This window comes from Euleptes europaea, chromosome 4 (assembly GCF_029931775.1).
Source record: "Euleptes europaea isolate rEulEur1 chromosome 4, rEulEur1.hap1, whole genome shotgun sequence".
Lineage (NCBI taxonomy): Eukaryota > Metazoa > Chordata > Lepidosauria > Squamata > Sphaerodactylidae > Euleptes > Euleptes europaea.
The window spans coordinates 39,373,482-39,391,258 of NC_079315.1; the positions used below are offsets into that span (position 1 = coordinate 39,373,482).

Here is a 17,777-nt window from a genome sequence, read left to right on the forward strand (position 1 = left end):
TTGGCTCAGTTCAAATTAAAACATCTGTTCCCCTTGTAGGGTTACTGTAAGAACTTCTTTTCTCTGTTGGATTTTGAGCACAGTAAGTGAGCCCTTTCCTGACCGATGACACAGAACCCAACACTTGTAAATCAAGTTCTGGGCAGATCTGCCTTCAGTCACCCTCTCCCAGCTAGCAAGGCCATTCGACTGCTGTGAGAACTGCTCTTATCATGTCATCAAATCAAAGCATGTTGAGAAGAGAGAATACAAGGGGGCATCTGTAGAATTCCCACAATGTAGTGACTTTGGAACACTGACAGATGCATCTGTCATTTTATACCTTCAACTAACCTGCTGTCCGCTGGCTTGACACAGTAAAGCTGTCCAAGAGTAACTCCAGTGCTTTCGTGTTGTTTTCGCACGTCTCTGTTAGGAAGGCCTGGTGTTTCTTGGACTATTTGACAGGGTTGGGGAAGAAGGCAAAAAGTAGACATATTAAAGCACAAAATTAAGAGGGCACTGTACAATTCATTCTGTTGTATGGCATCATGGGTAAAAATAAAAAGTAACCAACCGGCACCCCTCCCCCCAAGGCTGCTTCATTAACCACAGCATTTACAGTCAACTTCAAGAAGACACAGATTCTATTCTATACAGCAGTCTGCATCTACTGCATGTTTACCATAATGTTTACCCACCTGTTGTTTACTCACCTGTCATGGCAGCACCCAAAACCTCATTTTGGAACAAAGTATATGCAGCCTCTTGTGGCAAAGTCCTTCTATGTTACAGACTGCCCACAGGAAAAAACACTTTACAATAAAAAAGAACGAGGCAGGGAATTATGTTTTTGCTTCCACCAGTGTTCCAGATCCATGTTTCCTGAAGATTTGGAAATGGAGCTTGGGGAGGGCAGTGTTTGGGAAAGGGAGGGACCTCAGCAGGGAAATATGCTATAGAGTCCATCCTCCAAAGCACCCATTTTTCTCCAGGGGAACTGATTTTTGTCATCGCATTGTCAGGTAGTACCTGGCAACCAGTGGGAGGGTTGTGGGGGACAGCATCCTAGGGACTTACATGAAGCTCTTACCATAGTTTCCAGAAATTCCTAAAGCTACCCTTTGTTACTTCCAGGTAGCTCTAGGATCCACCAGGAACTCTATGGTAAGAACTTCCTGTAAGTAGACAAGGCCTTATTTTTCTTCTTAACTTTTCTCCTGTTACTGCTTCCACCAGCGGCAGGCAACAGGACCTGGGGGCAAGGGCTCTCCCACCTCCACTGGGGCTTGGCAGTTCTATCTTGTGCACATAGGACTGGAAAACCACAACAGTAAAAAGCAAGACGGAGGAAGTGGATGAAGGGCTGAGTACTCATTTTCCTCTGCTCCTACATAGTCCCCTCCCTTGGGGCACTTTGTCCATGTAATGAAAGCCCTCCTCTACTGCAGAGCCTACTTTGTTTCTCAGAACATGCATGGGTCCAGTGCAATCCATACTCAAATGTACACTTATTCCCAGTCCCAAAGAATTAGAACCAGTTGTCAACTACTGTTCTAACCTAAGAAAACATTAAGAAGAGTACACTCAATTTATACCACTCTCTCCAAATTTCTATGTGAGAGGAAAGTTTTAGTCGGTCAGGAAGATGAGTAGTGTTAATTGTTCCTATTTCTCTTTTTTAGGTAGAGGGTCTGAGGGCCATCTTAACTTTTGATTACCCACCACTTTCTAAGGCTAAGAAGTCTGCCTCCAAGATTTAAGGACACTGTTTTTACTGAGTAAGAAACATCTTTTCCCTATAAAATTGAGCTCTATTATGAGCCAACTGCTGTGTTCTCCACCATTCTGTTTAAATATTTTATAAATTTGCTCTACTATTTCAATTTTAATTATATGTTCTGTATATCTACTAATATATTATTCATATACATTTCAGTGTTTGATCCCTGGTAGCATTTACATGGGTTTCCCTGTGTGATGGTTAGTACTATACTTCACAAAGAATTTCCAGTGCCAACGGAATTCTCAGTCAGTGTTTTCGTTTCTAAAACATCAATATTCCAAACATTATTAAGATGCTTGTTATTCTTACTGGATAGAAACAGACTAGAATGTTAATCTACATCATTGCATCCATATTACTTTACATTGCTTGTACAATGCCAGGGGGGAAGCACACATAGCAAAACCACATCACTAAGATAAATATTTTCATATAGTATAAGCATTTAGAGTACCAGATTCTCAAACATCTTGCCACACTACAGACCTACACAAGCTGCTCTGCAGTCCAGAATATTTTCCTCTCCCAGTAATTTTTAAAAAAATTGCCACATGTTCTTTTTGTTTGTTTGTTTTGTTTTGACAGTGCTATTTCCTTCCATTTACATATGCTTGCTTCAGTTGCAATCTCTGTATCTAATTTGGCCAATTTATTTTCCTACTTCAAGCCAGACTTCGGAGCATTGCTTTTATATTCTGGCTACTTTCCTACCAAATTCAGCCATTCTAGGGATGAGATTCTAGAATTGTAGGATGATAACCTATGACTACCTGATGAGTAGACTGCTTGGGAGAGGAAGAGTGACAATGCCCTGGAATCACTAAGCAATATTAGTTTCTACTTTTATCCCCAGCTTTGCTAATATAAGGACTACCACACTTTCTCTTACTTCTGCTGTAAGAGGGACCAACATGTCCAGTAGAGAATGGATCTATTCCAAATTATTGCTGGCTTTTATCTTTCCCAGGGAGAACAGTCATTGCTTGCTTCTCTGTCACAGTTCCATTTGTTTTACTCCTAAAATGGCCTAACCTAACTCAGATAAAAATCACACTTGTAATGTGAAGTGCAGAAAGATGGAAATGTGATAGATAATCAGCCTTCCTGTAGTGTCAATACATTTAAAGCTAGGGCATATCGATAAACCCGAGCTGAAAATAAGCTGAAAATTGCCATTCCGGCTTATTTTTGGCTCAGGTTTACCGGTAGCAAAAGGCAGGGGGAATAAGCCAAGCCGAATAAGACGATTCCTGGTAAAGCCTATTAGAGAATCGGCTTTTTGGGAATTGGCTTTTCCTCTGGCTCTTGTTGCAAGGAGAGCTATCTCCTTGCTTCCTGCTGCAAGCCTGCAACCTACCTTGATTTTTTGCTAGGGAGGACAATCTAATATGGGGGGAGGGCCATGAATTCTCATTGGCCAGGTCAGGAAGACCTGGGTTCTTTGGCCAATCACAGAAGCTGAAAAAGCCTGAAATTATTTTTAATTTTTTCTGTACTTGGTCAAATAAAGACCAGGCCATTCCTGAGATGTTTGAGAGAGTTTGGTGGCTTTCTGATTCTTCCTCTGCGTTCCTGGGTCTTGGGTGCCTTATCCAGACCTGCTGGATTAGTTACCTGCTGCATGGATTGCATTGGATTGCTTTGGATTGCATTGGATTCCTGCCTGCCTGCTGCCTGGAGGAGAAGGCCAGAATCTCTCTCTCTCACTGTCCACATATGCAAGGAGCTCTCTCTCACCAGCCCTTCAGCACCAACAGTAATTGTTCCAAGTAATAGTGCAGGTTCAAAATGGCTGTGATCATGAGAGAAGGGTTCGTTTAGAGGGAACAACCAGGAAAATAAGCATTTTCCCTCTTTTGCCTAAGTGTGTTAGATGCCCGCAAAATGAAGACAGATACTGCTAGATGAGGATTTCTTAGTCACCGCAACGTGTATATTTATTGTGTGTGCACACAAGATTTTTAAACAGTATATTAATTTTAAAAGGCATCCCCCATTAAATTGAGCTTCTGCCTGAAATGTTGAAGAGCTACTATTAGACAAACTGTGGTCAGTAACAGCCATTTTGTGATTGTGCCCATCACCTTATATCTGAATTCAAAGTGTCCACGCGTTGCTGTGCAGAGGAAGGCACTGGCAAACCACCTCTGTTAGTCTCTTGCCATGAAAACCCCAAAAAAGGGGTTTCCATAAGTCGGCTGCGACTTGAAGGCACTTTACACACACAGGCAACAAAAGCTCAAATACCTAGATTAACACCTACAGAAAGAGACCCACCTCATCCTTCTAGATGGATAATTTAAGTATGCCAGATTCCCAGCTCCCATATTTATGCCTCTCACAACTGCAGCTGTCAGCAGAGCTCCAACTTTCCCCATCTCCTTCATATTCTTCCTCCCAGCCTGCCATCTCCTTTTTGCCAAAGTATGTGTAACCTGAAATAATGAATGCATATTCTTCCCCCATTCCTTCACATCCTTTCCTTTGTTGTTGTGCTTTTTACATAAGACTTGAAAGACAAGGACATATTTTTTTGTTCTTTAAAACACTATGCACACAGCTGATGCTATAGAAAAATGATTATCATTAACACAGCTGCAAGGGTCAAGTGCTTTGACAAGGAGGCTGCATCAGCATCTTTCAACTATAGAATTTGGCCATTTGGCGCCCTCTGTAGGCCTGAAGCCTAGAGCACATTCCCATCTACTAAATGCACAGGCTGCCCCTACATTTTGTGTATGTTACCAACTCCTGCCTCATCTGCTGACAGAATAGTTGGAAAACCAGTTGCACCTCCAAATGGATGTCATTAAGTACAGAAAAGAGGCAGTAAGGAATCTTGCAAAAACAGATTTTTTGTAGGTTACCACAACTAAAATTTGCTACCTGCAACAGCTTCTGGAAGATTGACTTGTTAGCGGCTCATTGCCAGAACTGTATGAAGCAGTTTAAATTCACTGAGCAATATAAGAAATTCCTGGAGTGCCAACCAAGCAATAAAAAGTATTTAATGCTCTCAGACACAAGAATATGTAATTACAGAGATGGGGTGTTTGCTTTTTTATTTATTTATTTATTTACTGAGAGGCACCTATTTGTATCTCCTTCCAATGCAGTCAGAGACACAGTGCAATCTATTTAGGGAAACACTACACTGAAAATAAAAAGTCACTGCCTCTCCAGTTGGAATAGTGATTGGCAGTAAGAACTATGTTATTCCTAAACCACATGGTAGCACCACAGAGAGACAGCTGGAATTTCTGCCGCAGTTAACAGTTGGTTAATAGTTCTGTGTGGTCCTCTAGAAGCTTCATTTCATAGCTTCCCCAAAGTCTGTACACTACTGATTAGCGATACCACCTTTTCACACCACTACATTTGTCTAGAAAAGGGTCAGTGTGAATCAGGCCCAACCCTTGGGAGAGAAAGAATCAGTTGCACTTACCTGTAACTGTTGTTCATCGAGGTCTTTGTGCAGACACACATTTGGGACTGCACCTGCCCGCAGGCCTACCACCGGATAGACTTTTAGCTTCCAGCCACCAGGAGGCGCTCTCCTCCAGAGCCGGAGACGTCTTTCCCGCCCAAAAGTCCCATGCTCTGGGGAGGCGCCTCCCCTTTCCCTCAGTTCCTGACCGCCGTCATCCCAACCTGATTCCAGGCGAGGAGACAAGCGGGGTAGGAGGGAGGGAATGTGTGTCTGCACAAAGACTTCGATGAACAACAGTTACAGGTAAGTGCAACTGATTCTTCATCTTTGGTTTCGTGCAGCCCCACATTTGGGATTATAGCGAGTAGTTACCTTGTAGGAGGTGGGTGGCGACTGTACTGGAACAATGACTGCAGAACTGCACGGCCAATCTCTGACTTCCTTCATGATTGCAGGTCCAATGCATAATGACGGATGAAGGTCTCTCTGCTAGACCATGTCGCTGCTCGACATATCTCTGACAATGGGACCCTCCTGTGGAATGCAGCTGAGGCTCCTCTGGCAACCACCGAGTGGGTCTTCACCTCCAAAGAACAAGGTCTACCTGCTGACTTATAAGCAGACCTAATTGCCGACACCACCCATCTAGCGATTGTCTGAGGAGATGCGGCTTTACCCTTCTTGGGGCTCCTGTAACAAATAAACAACCTCTTATCCCTTCTAAAGTGTTTTGTCCTGTCAACGTAATAAAGTAGAGCCCTCTTAACATCTAGTGAGTGTAGTGCCCTCTCTGCTTCTGAAGTAGGCTCTGGGAAGAACACAGTGTGACATCTTGTCCTAAGTGAAAACTAGACACTACCTTAGGTAGAAACCTTAAACAAGGCTGCAAAAGCACCTTCTCTTTGAAAAACCTCAGATATGGGGAATCAATCCTGAGGGCTGCCAACTCGTTCACTCTCCTAGTGGAAGTGACAGCCACTAAGAATGCGGCTTTTTGGGAAAGTGACTGCATACCACAACTAGACAACGGTTCAAAAAGGTTACCCAATAGTTGGGACAAAACCAGTGGCAGGGACCACTGTGGGACTAACTTGGGTTTCGGGGGGTACACATTATTTAGCCCCTTCAGAAAACACTTACCGTAACTACAGGATTAGAAAACAAGGTCGAACCCTCTAAGGGGTCATGAAATGCTGAAATAGTGATCAAATGGATCTTGACCGATGTCACTGCTAGGCCCTCTTGGGCCAAATGATGGAGGTAGTCCAAGACCACCAAGAGAGAGCAGGAGAAGGGGGACAACCTCCTGGGTTCCAGCCATTTCAGAAACCTATCCTACTTGTTTCTGTAGGAATATCTAGTCGAGGGCTTCCTAGCCCTTAGGATGACCTCCTTGACCTGATCTGACAGACCTAAATTTGCGGTCTGAGGCGCCATGCTGTCAGGTGCAGGCACTCTATGTCCTGATGGAGGACACCCTCCCAAGCCAGTAAATCTGTCCTCTGTTGCAAACGGAGAAACACACCCTGCGATCTGTGAAGCAACTCCATGAACCAGATCTGCCTGGGCCAAAAAGGGGAAATGACTATACAATCCATATTGTTGGCAACTATCTTGCCCACTACTCTCTGGAGCAGGAGCAAGGGGGGGAAATGTAAAACAGGCACCCCTTCCATAATAGTTGAAAGGCGTCACCTAGGGAATGGGGATTCCCTCCCGCTAGCGAACAGAACTGTTCTGCCTTTTTGTTTTGGAACGTGGTGAACAGGTCCACCTGGGGAAACCCCCATACTCAGAAAATGGGTGCGAGAACTTTTGTGTTGAGAGACCATTCGTGGTTGGTCTGGAGGGACCAACTTAGGCGATCCGCCAAGATGTTCCTTATCCTGGCAAGGTGAATGGCCGTGAGGGACATTTCTTGCTTCATAGCTACCCGCCATAGAACCATGGCTTCCTAGCAAAGAGCCCTTGAACCTGCTTGTGAGGTAGAACATGGCTGTAGTATTGTCCGTCTGGACTAAGACCCGAGATCCCCTCAAAATATCTGCAAACAAGATAAGGGCAAACCTGATTGTACGTAGCTCAAGTACATTAATATGAAGGTGCGAGGCTTCTTCTTGTCATTGGCCCTGAATGGTATGGGTCCCACAATGAGCCCCCAAACCCAATAATGATGCATCAATAGTGTGTGCTGGGGGGACCAGCATCCAAAAGGCACTCCCCTGCCTAGAAAGTCCTCACGCAACCACCAGTCCAGAGACCCAACCACCCTCCTGGGAACCGAGAAGTGAAGGTGGGCTGGGAGCAAATCTGGATTGAATCTGCCTAAGAACCAGAACTGTAAGGGTCTCATATGCAAATGGGCAAACGGGACCACCGCTGTGGTGGAAGCCATAAGATCCAAAACTCTTTGGACAAATTTAGCTCTTTGAAAACGTTTACATTGTAAGGTCTTAACAGCAGCCCGGAGGGGTTTGCACCTGTTAGGGGGAAGGAACGCTTTGGTCCTGACAGAGTCCAGTATGGCTCCTACAAACTGAATTCGCTGGGAGGGTATAAGCTTAGATTTTTTCCAATTGATAACTAGTCCCAGTTTAAGGCATGTGGTGACTACTAGATCAATCTGACTCAACAAAGACTCTGGTGACTGAGAGGCTAACTGTCAGGCCTGCTTTCCACAGCTCAAAGCAGCCTGTCAGACTCTGACTGTTTTAGTTTCGATTCCACCAGGTGCCTCTCAAGGCCGAACTTGCTAACTGCTGAATTCCTGTTCCAGTGCTATCTCCCGTGGGAATGGCTCCTCAGTAGAGAGGGGGTCGCCTTGACCTGTTGTGACTAATGCTTTCCCTTATAGGCCTACCCTGTGCTCCCATTTGCCATTCGTGCCAATGTACCTGTAAGCTCTGCATACCTGTATGTTTTCCATTAAATCAGCTCTCTTTTGGACTCTTTGTCTCTGGATGCTGTCTGTGGGATTACCACGGGACAAGTGCTTACACTAACAGCCAGTCATCCAGGTTTGGAAAAATAGTACATCCCTTGGTACGGAGGTGGGATACCACCACTGCCATGCACTTAGTAAAAACTCGAGGGGAAGTAGCCAACCCAAAAGGGAGGATCGTATACTGGAACACAAACGTACCCTGCTTGAAACGCAGGAATTTTCTATGGTCCCTGCTAATTGAAATATGAAACTATGTGTCCTTTAAGTCCAGGACGGCCATCCAGGAACCAGGTGGAAGAAGTTCCATTACAAATGGTAAAGAAACCATTCTGAACCAATTAACGACCAAACATTTATTCAACTGCCTTAAGTCCAAGATGGGCCTATGGCCTCCATCCTTTTTGTCCACTACAAATACTCTGGAGAAAAAAACCCCGGTGTTGGTCTGCCTGAGGTACCCTCTCCACTGCCCCCTTTTGTAGAAGCTCCTCCAACTGAATGGAGAGTTCAGAGAAAGGGTTGTCTTTGGCCCTTTGCTCGGAGGGCACATGTGTAAACGTTTAAACTTTAAAGCATAACCAAAACTAATGACGCTGAGAACCCATGCATCTGAACAGATAGATGCCCAAGCAGGGGCAAACTTAGCCAAACGGTCCCCAAATTGAACAGATTCCTCAGATAGAGAGGATTGTCAGAAACATGAAAACTGCCCCTGACTTTCCTTGGAGGTATTGGAGAGGGTTGTTGAGACCTGGGCCTATTGGGGGATTTGGTTTTCTTAAAGGGTTGTTGGAACGAGGGCTGGTATCCCGAGTGTCTGGGAGGATACTGCAGCCGGTATTGGTGGTGCTGTCGATAGAAAGGTGTGGCAAAGCCATGCTGGCACTGCCCAAAACACTCTCTAGGCTGAGGCTGTTGCTGCTGTTGCGGGAACACTCCCAAGGACTTGGCCGTTTGCTTGTCCTTTTTGATGTTCGTAAGGAACTCAGTGGTATTGGTGGAGAAGAGTGTATAACCCTCGAAGGGAAGGTCCTCAACTTGGGATCTAATGTTGATGGAGAGCCCCATGTTGTGAAACCAGGAATGATGCCTGAGGGTAACAGCCATAGCAGTCCCTCTAGCAGAGGTCTCAGCTGCATGCTTTCCAGCCACAATCTCTTGTTTAGAAACTTTCAGGGCCTCCATCTGAATCTGTCTTGCGGACTACTCCGTAAATGGGCCCAGCAATGGGGCAATTTTCTCCCACAAGTGAAGCTGGTAGCCAGCTATAATGATTTGATAGTTAGTGATCCTATAATTTAAAGAAGCAGAGGAGTAAATCTTTCTGCCCAAGGTATCGATTCTACGACTCTCTCTGTCAGATGGAGTGGGGTGGTGGCCGAACCTCTGCTTGGCCTGAATCTCTGAGGTCACAATAGAAGGAGGAGGAGGGTGCAGAGCCAAAAAATCAGCAGTCTCATGCTTGTTACGATATAGGCTCACAAATTTCTTGGATGAAGCAGGTGTAGAGGCTGGTTTCTTTCAGATTGGAAGAGCCAAGTCAGCCAAACCCTCCAACAAGGGAAACGACACAAATGCTGGTGAGTCCGGGAAAAGCCAAGTCAGTATTTTGTACTGGGGCTTATCATGCGAAGTGGCCACTTCCAGCTCTAAAGCCTGGGAGATACAAAGCATTTGCTCCATGTGCAGCTTGGAGTCCTCTGTAGGAGAAATGGAACCTGGGTCTGTCACCTTGTCATCAGGTGATGATTGATGCCAAGGAGGGAGTTCCTGCGTCTCGAACGGACCCGGGCTGAAATTGGCAAGGTGAGACTCCAGCTCTTCCTCAGAGAAGGGGGGGGGGGAGGCCGACCCCACGGAGGGAGTTCTGGTCGGGCTCTGAGGCTTCATAGAACCAACCGGTGGAACCGATGTCGGAATGGGAGGGTTGAGGTGCTTTAGATTTTGCTTGAGCTTCTTGGAGGACGCGCTCTCGAAGTGAGTCCTCAGCTCCTCTTGGGGCTTATGGCTCTTAGAGGCTGTTGAGACCTGTGGTGTTCCCTTACATAGGGGTACAGATTGGGGGTGCCATGGTCCGAAGAGCTCAGGCCCTGAGCTGATGACGCCGCTGGTGCCACAGAGGAAACCGGGGTCAGAGCAGCACCCGAAGACAAGATCACCGAGGTTGGTTTCTGGGGCATAGAAACAGACAGAGCCCTCTTCCAAAGATCAGCCTTTAGACGGGCCTCTCTATCATCTCTGGCCTTCTTGGTGAACTTCTGGCATACCTTGCAGGCCGTGATGTTGTGGGCCTCCCCCAAACATAGGACGCAGCTATCGTGCTCGTCCGACTGGGGGATCTTAGTGTTGCAGCCAGCACACTTCTTCAAGAGGGGCTTTGGCATGGCCAACAAATAGAATAGATGAGAATATTGTCGAAGGCTTTCACGGTCAGAGTTCATTGGTTCTTGTAGGTTATCCGGGCTGTGTAAAATACCAAGACCATGGTTACACAGCCCGGATAACCTATAAGAACCAAAGAATAGATGAGGTTTGGCGAGATGAACTACCCACACACGTAAAACAAATGAAGCTCCTGAAACACGTCTGATCATGGCAGCAGCAAAAAAGGAACTGAGGGAAAGGGGAGGTGCCTCCCCAGGGCACGGGACGTTTGGCCAGGAAAGACGTCTCCGGCTCTGGAGGAGAGCACCTCCTGGTGGCTAGAAGCTAAAAGTCTGTCCAATGGTAGACCTGCGTGCAGGAGCAGTCCCAAATGTGGGGCTGCACGAAACCGAAGATGAAGCAACCTTGTCCATGGTTCTGGCTGTTGGAAAATGTGATCATGGCTGCATTTCCCCCTCTCCGTTCCACTAACGGAGATGACTGCCACATAGACTAACAAGAATCAGCCCTCAGAAGATGGGCTTCAGTACATTTCATTCTACAGTTTTGTACAAACAATCTGTAATCTGTTCCAACCAGGACTTAAACTGGAACCTTACTGATCTGTATACTTATGCCACAGGCAGTGAGCCATTCAAGATGACGTACTGGAGGAAGGACCCTCCCAGGCTCCATCATAGTTCCAGTCCACAGGCAACCTGTGGGTTCATTCTGATTGGGCCTGCCTATAAACACTTCTGGGTCAGTCCTGAGGTCCTTGCCGGGTCAAAAGTCAGACTGTAATCTTGCCTGTGTCCCTGTCAACCTACTGCCCTCCATAGTCTACCATTCTTGTTATCCACTTGCCTGCCCTCCTGCCTGTTGCCTTGCTACAATCTTGCCTGCTACCCACCATCTTTTCTTAGGACTTTCCCTCTGCTGCTTCTATGGAGGTCTGCTTCTTGGGTCTGAATCCAGCTTGCAGCTGAACTTCTTGTTCTTCATGAACTTGGCTGCCCCATGACGCAGTGATGACATGCCCTATATCAGGGGTGGGGAACCTTTTTTCCACCAAGAGCCATTTGGATATTTATAACATCATTCACGGGCCATACAAAATTATCAACTTTAAAATTAGCCGACCAATACGTTTCTCCATGGCCCGGGTGGGAAAGGGTTAACACGTTTCTTGGGCGGTCCTAGCAGCCCCATAGCTAACGACTCTTCTGCAAGGGGAAAAAAAGGTTCCTTTTCTCGACAAAACAAACTCACATCTGCCTTGAATAGAGGCTATTCCTGTCCACGGGAGGGGGCGGATCGCCAGTCTTTGATCCTTCTGAGCTAGAGATCTGCCAGGACCCATGAAGGGCCAGACCAAATGATTTCACGGGCCTTAAACGGCCCCCGGGCCTGACGTTCCCCACCCCTGCCCTATATGATACCATGATCTCCAAGTCCAGCCCTAGCTTCCTCACAGATGTCACACAGTGTTCTTCCCTGAGCTGGACTTCCTCAAAAACAGAACCCGTATATACCCTGAAGTCCAAATCTAAAAGCACTTCCACATACTACAATCCTCAACACACAAAAATCTCTCACACAGGGTAACCCTTTCCCAATGCACCAGACTCCAACCAATCCCCAGCGACCAACACTATCTAACACTTTTTCTTCTAGCTGTACAGGCAATAGGAAGAAGGCCTGGTGCATGCTGTAAGGGTGTTTTTCTTACAGAAGCTAACAAGTGCTTGAGGGGCCCCAAGAGAGCTCCCAATCTGCAGTCTGTAATCACAGTTTCCTTGCCTGTGTGTTGATTAAAGCTGGTAGCTTTAATCAGTTTCATGTGCAATGGAAATGTATCACTTTAGAATGAAGTAAGAAATTATTACTTGCACATGGCAGGCAAATAAAAAAATCAAGAAAAAAAATCTTTCAAAAATAGACAAGTTACCAGTGTCAAAATCACATTATTTCTGCTCTTTCCTCCCTATGTCACTTCTTGAAAACTATAAAATAATGACTTCAGCATGAACAAATGAGTTTTAAAATAATAGTGTACTGAAGTTCCACTGGGGTTTTTTAATTTTTCGTATTGGAACAAAGAATTATTTTTACAGCTTCCACTTTCTACACATACATACAAATTAGTCAACCAGAGAACATCATGATCACAGCAAAGAGCAAAAAAAAATTCTACCAAGTATAGCTTGCATTTTGAGGGCTCATCACTTAAAGAACGTCCAAGTCAAAAGGAATAAAGTGCATTTGCAAACTTTAGTTGTATAATATGCACTACATTCTGGAGGGGGGACTGAGAAGTATTTTTCAAAGTATTTTCATGCTAATCAAACTCTAACATTCTATCAGTTGGTTTCATCTAAAATATTGTTTTATTAGTCACCCTCCTGAAATGAAATTGCTGAGGAATTTTCTTGAAGCATTGGGGCTAAATGGTTCCAGCAGGGTGTCCACGTAGTAAAGGGTCATAGAATTCTTATATCCTTAAAAGTATTCACCCTGTTGCTAATTAAAAAGGAAGACAACATACACACAATTAAGGGTTGGAACACCTGATCTTTTGTTCCATATCAAGCAATTTGAGGCATATATTCTTTGCAGTGAGTAAATGTTAGCTGAGTAAGGACAATTATCAATGTGTGTTCCCCTTCCATGACTTCTCTTTGGAATGGGTACATTCATTACACTAACCTCAGCCAAACTAGGGGGTAAAAAACCATCTGCTGAAACATCTATGCTGTCTCATTGGTTAGATACTGGTTAGATAATTATGTGATAGTGTTGTGTTCTGGCCTCTGTTCTTCAAGAAGAAATATATAACAAGCTGGAGAGATAGTATAAAACCTTTGCTGACAATGCAATGGCTAGTAGTGCGATAACAGGCCTATCTCAAAAAGGTTTCTGGAGTGAATCTGTCTTTTAGAACCGACAAAACCAAACCAATTTTTAATAGCCACATTATGCACCCAAAAAGAAAGAATCCAGGATGCATTCACATACTGGGGGACTGTTTTGGAAAGAAGCTAATCAGGAAAAGGCTTAGCACGCTTCCAAATGGAAGATTTTTCAAGTGACAGTGAGCATGAATCAGTACATGTAATGCCTAGGGGAAAGATGGAGATTATGCCAATATCCAGCGCTGATCCCTACTAGTTCAAACAACAATCTGGGAACCATCCAGATAAACTGCAAATGGTACATCCAAAATGGACCCCTGATTACTTACCGTGAGGGTTCCTTCTACTCTGAGGTAAGGAGGGCATCTGGAGAGATGGTTTTTCCCCTTCCTGTAGTCAGGGTAGGCAGGATCAGTTTTTCAACTTCCTGTCCTGACCGGAATCGCCCGCTCTCTTCAGTTCTAAGACTTTCCAAGCTAGGCCCCCGGCAAGATGATGGCTGTAAGGTAATAGTTAGAACCCTGTGGAAATGTGAGTCCCCATGGGTCCCATAAATAAGTCTCATGCGAAGAGTAGGACTGAACCAATGCCATCTTTATGTAACGTAATATAACAATTATAACATCAAACATTCAAACTCCAAATGGTAATAGATAAAGACAGTAACACCACCTGTGAACCTCAGTTAAGTGTAACTATGCCTGAAGACAGTTATTGGAATGCTGCCAAGGACCAGCCTTGCAACGTGACTGGCTCAAACCATGGAAACATCCGTGCTCCAGTCTTCATCCCAGGTGGAGCCCAGACACCCTCCTTACCTCAGAGTAGAAGGAACCCTCACGGTAAGTAATCAGGGGTCTGTTCTCACTCTGAGGGGGAGGGCTTCTGGAGAGATGGGATGTCCAAGAGCTCCAATGTCCAAAGGGTGGGACTGACTGTCATCTGTGACATGCTGGAGCACTCTGTGGCCGAAGGTTGCATCTGCGGAGGAGTAGATGTTCAGAAGGTAGTGTCTGACGAATGTAGACACCAAGGACCATGTGGCCACCTTGCAGATCTCCTCCACCAATGCCTGCTTGTCGAATGCTGATGACGTCACCATGCTCCTTACTGAGTGTGCAGTGATGCCCTTCGGCACTGGGACGTTGCAGGCCCTGTACACCTCCTCAATGCAGGTGCATAACATGCGGCTAATGGCTGAGCTGGACAGTCTCTTGCTCTTGTTGGGACCAGAGATGGAAATGAACAATGAGTCTGTCCTCCTCACATGCTGTGTGCGATCGAGGTATATGTGAAGGGTGCATCACCCAACCTCCCTAGAATGTTGAGGCTTGGGGCAGAAAGATGGGAGATGGATTTCCTGCTGTCTGTGGAATGCGGAGTTAACCTTGGGGACGAAGGTGGGATCTGGTCATAGGACCACCTTGTCCAGATGGAACACGCAGAGCCCTTCTCTTACTGACAGTGCTGCAAGCTCTGACATCCTGCGCGCTGAGGTGATGGATGTGAGGAAGATTGTTTTCATGCGCAGTGTGCTGGAGTAGGCCAAGGGCTGGGCGGTGCCCGCAGTCCTCAGACGTGCGGGAGGTGTCTAGCCCCTTTCGGAGCAGGCGACAAAGATTATGCTATCTACCAAGGTCAAAAGTCAGAGGCGTCGTCAAAGCAGGCAGGAGTCAACGGCCGGAAAGATCAATCATGAGCGGTAGCAGGAACACAGAGAAACTGCACGGTTGCTTCCGCAAAGTGAAAGCACGCCTGCACTGCCTTTATCAGTCAGTGCACTTCCAGACTAGGCTTCATCCTGAAACGACTCAGCACCAGTTCTCTTTCTGCTTAGCCTCTCCAAGCGAGCACTTCTCCTTCTACCTTGCAGAACCACACGCTGCCAAGTCCTGATACGCCTATCAGGTTCAGGTGAGCTTGGAGGGCTGCCATTCTCAGCTTCCACTGCAGGGGTTGGGGGAAGAGTAGCTTCTGTCTGCCCTTGTTCCATCTCTCTGCCTGTGATTCCTGCTGAGTTGTTTCAGGCTCCTGTGCTACTGACTGCAATGGAGGTACTAAGGGCCCAGAGGCAACCTGTTCCTCCACTTCAGCTTCAGAGTCCTCCGAGTCCTCAGCTCCCAAGGCAGGGCCCATGACATTCAGTGGTGCCTCCCAGAGTGGTTCATAGGGAGGCCTAGTCAGGGCTGACAACACGACGTGGAGGCGCCATGTGGGAAATATGTGCGCCACTGGGGGGGTCCGTGTGGCTCCCCTAAGGAAGGAGACAACATGGGGATGTCTCGTGAGTTGATGGCCCCCCAGAATTGGGTGGATCGAGGCGATGGTCACAATGTGTGCATAGCATCGCGGGTTGGAGATTTTGGTGTAACCCATCTTGTAGGAACAGCAGGACTCCAGCAACTATGGGGTGTAGAGGGTCCAGCTGCTTCAGCCTACACCAGCGCACGAAAGCTTCCATGTGGCATTGTAGATGCAATGGGTGGATGGCCTGCGAGCTTCACAGGATAGTTGTGATGACGGATGGATCATACCCTAGGTCTAGGAGCCTGTGCCTCTCAAGAGCCAGGCGGTCAAGCTCCACCAGCCTGAGTCTGGATGAAAGAGCGGCCCCTGCTGGGGGATTCTCCTGGATCGACAGCTCCCTGAGGGTCAGGTACCATGGTCTGTGAGGCCAGTCCAGTGCCATGAAAATGACCATGGCCTTCTCTTGGCGGATCTTCCTGAGGGCCTTGGGGATCACTGGAAGAGGTTGAAAGGCATACAGCAGGCCCCTTGGCCACGGTGACCTTGTGAAGAAGCATGGTGTTTGATGGTTGGCCAGAGAGGCGAAGAGCTCCACTACCAGTGTCCCGAAGTAGTCTGTCATCAGCGTGAATGCTTCTCGGCTCAGGGCCCATTCCCCTTCATCAACTCTCTGGCGGCTGAGCCAGTTGGCCTGGGTGTTCAGGGGCCCCCATATGTGTTCTGCCCTGATTGAGCGTAGGTGCCTCTCTACCCAGAGGAGTATCTGCTCTGCCTCCTTTTGGAGAGTCAAGGACCTGGAACCACCCTGTTTGTTGATGTGCGCTTTGGCCTAGACGTCCGTCTGGATCAGGATGTGGTGACCCTGGATGGTGTGGCTAAGGGTTGTAGGCACTCTGTAAATGGCCTGCAGCTCCAGACGGTTGATGTGTATCCACCATTCTGTAGTGGTCCATTCCCCCTGGGTCAATTGGTGGTTGACAGTGGCGTCCCACCTGTCCAGGTTGGCATCTGTAAACACCTGGACTATGTGACAGTGTACGTATGGTTGCCCTCCACTGAGGATGGAGGGCTTGGACCACCACTGCAGACTTTCTTTGGTTGCGCCTGGTATGGTTAACCATGGATTCTTCTTCTGTTGGATGTGGTTCTGAAAGGGTTTGAGGAACCACTGCAGCGGTCGTGCATGTAGCCGAGCCCAAGGCACTGCCCCTATGCATGCAATCATCATGCCTTGAAGCTGCACCAAGGTGGACAGGTCTGTGTACCTGGACCTGATCATCTGTTTGACCAGTTGTGAGATTTTGGCAGCTTTTTCCTCGAGCAAGGTGAGGGTGTTTCTTCTGGTGTCAATGACCATGCCCAGATGAAGGATTCGTTGCAAGGGTTTGAGAGAGCTCTTGGTATAGTTGATGAGGTACCCATGCTGTTTCAGTACCTGGGTCACTCTGGTGGTGTGTTGGACAGCTGTTTGCGCGGTGGGAGCGCTCACTAGAATGTCATCCAAGTAGGGGTGAAACTGGATTCCTTCCTGAGGAGTGCAACCAGGGTGATGAGGACCTTGACGAAGACTCGAGATGCTGAGGATAATCCGAACGGGAGTGCCTTGAACTGGTAGTGTTGTGTTCAGTAGGCGAAGCGAAGGAATCTTCTGTACTGGGATGTGCAGGTATGCCTCTGTCAAGTTGATGGATGACATGAAGGTCCCTGGTTGGAGGGCTTCCACGTTGGATATTAGGGTCTCCATGCAAAAGCACTTTGTCTGTATAAACCTGTTGACCAGCTTGAGGTCCAAGATGGCGCACCAGTTTCTGTTCTTTTTCAGGATGGTGAAAAAGATGGAGTAGACTCCGAGGAACCTCTCCTCCGGAGGGACTGGCTCGATGGCTGCTATGTTTTGAAGGTGCTGAATAGCGTTCAGTGTTCTTTTGTGCTTTTGTCATTTGTTTGAGGTGGGCAATGGGACAAAACGATCTGGGGAGGGGTCTGGTGAAACTCTATCAGGTAGCCCATTTAGATGAGATGACGCACCCACTGATCTGGTCCGGCCTGTTCCCACTGGTCATGGAAGAGTTGGAGAGGTCCCCCCACCTGGGCCAGGTTGGCGTCACTGTC

The 17,777-nt window shown here is 47.0% G+C and overlaps 1 protein-coding gene across 1 annotated transcript in view; it reads right to left on the reverse strand.

The window, feature by feature from the left end:
• CCDC171 (coiled-coil domain containing 171) overlaps nucleotides 1–17,777 on the reverse strand; it is a 160,352-nt gene that overhangs the window by 102,056 nt on the left and 40,519 nt on the right. Inside the window, exon 8 of the mRNA XM_056847984.1 lies at nucleotides 334–436. Within this exon, the coding sequence (XP_056703962.1) occupies nucleotides 334–436 (103 nt within the window). The remainder of the gene's footprint in view (nucleotides 1–333; nucleotides 437–17,777) is intronic.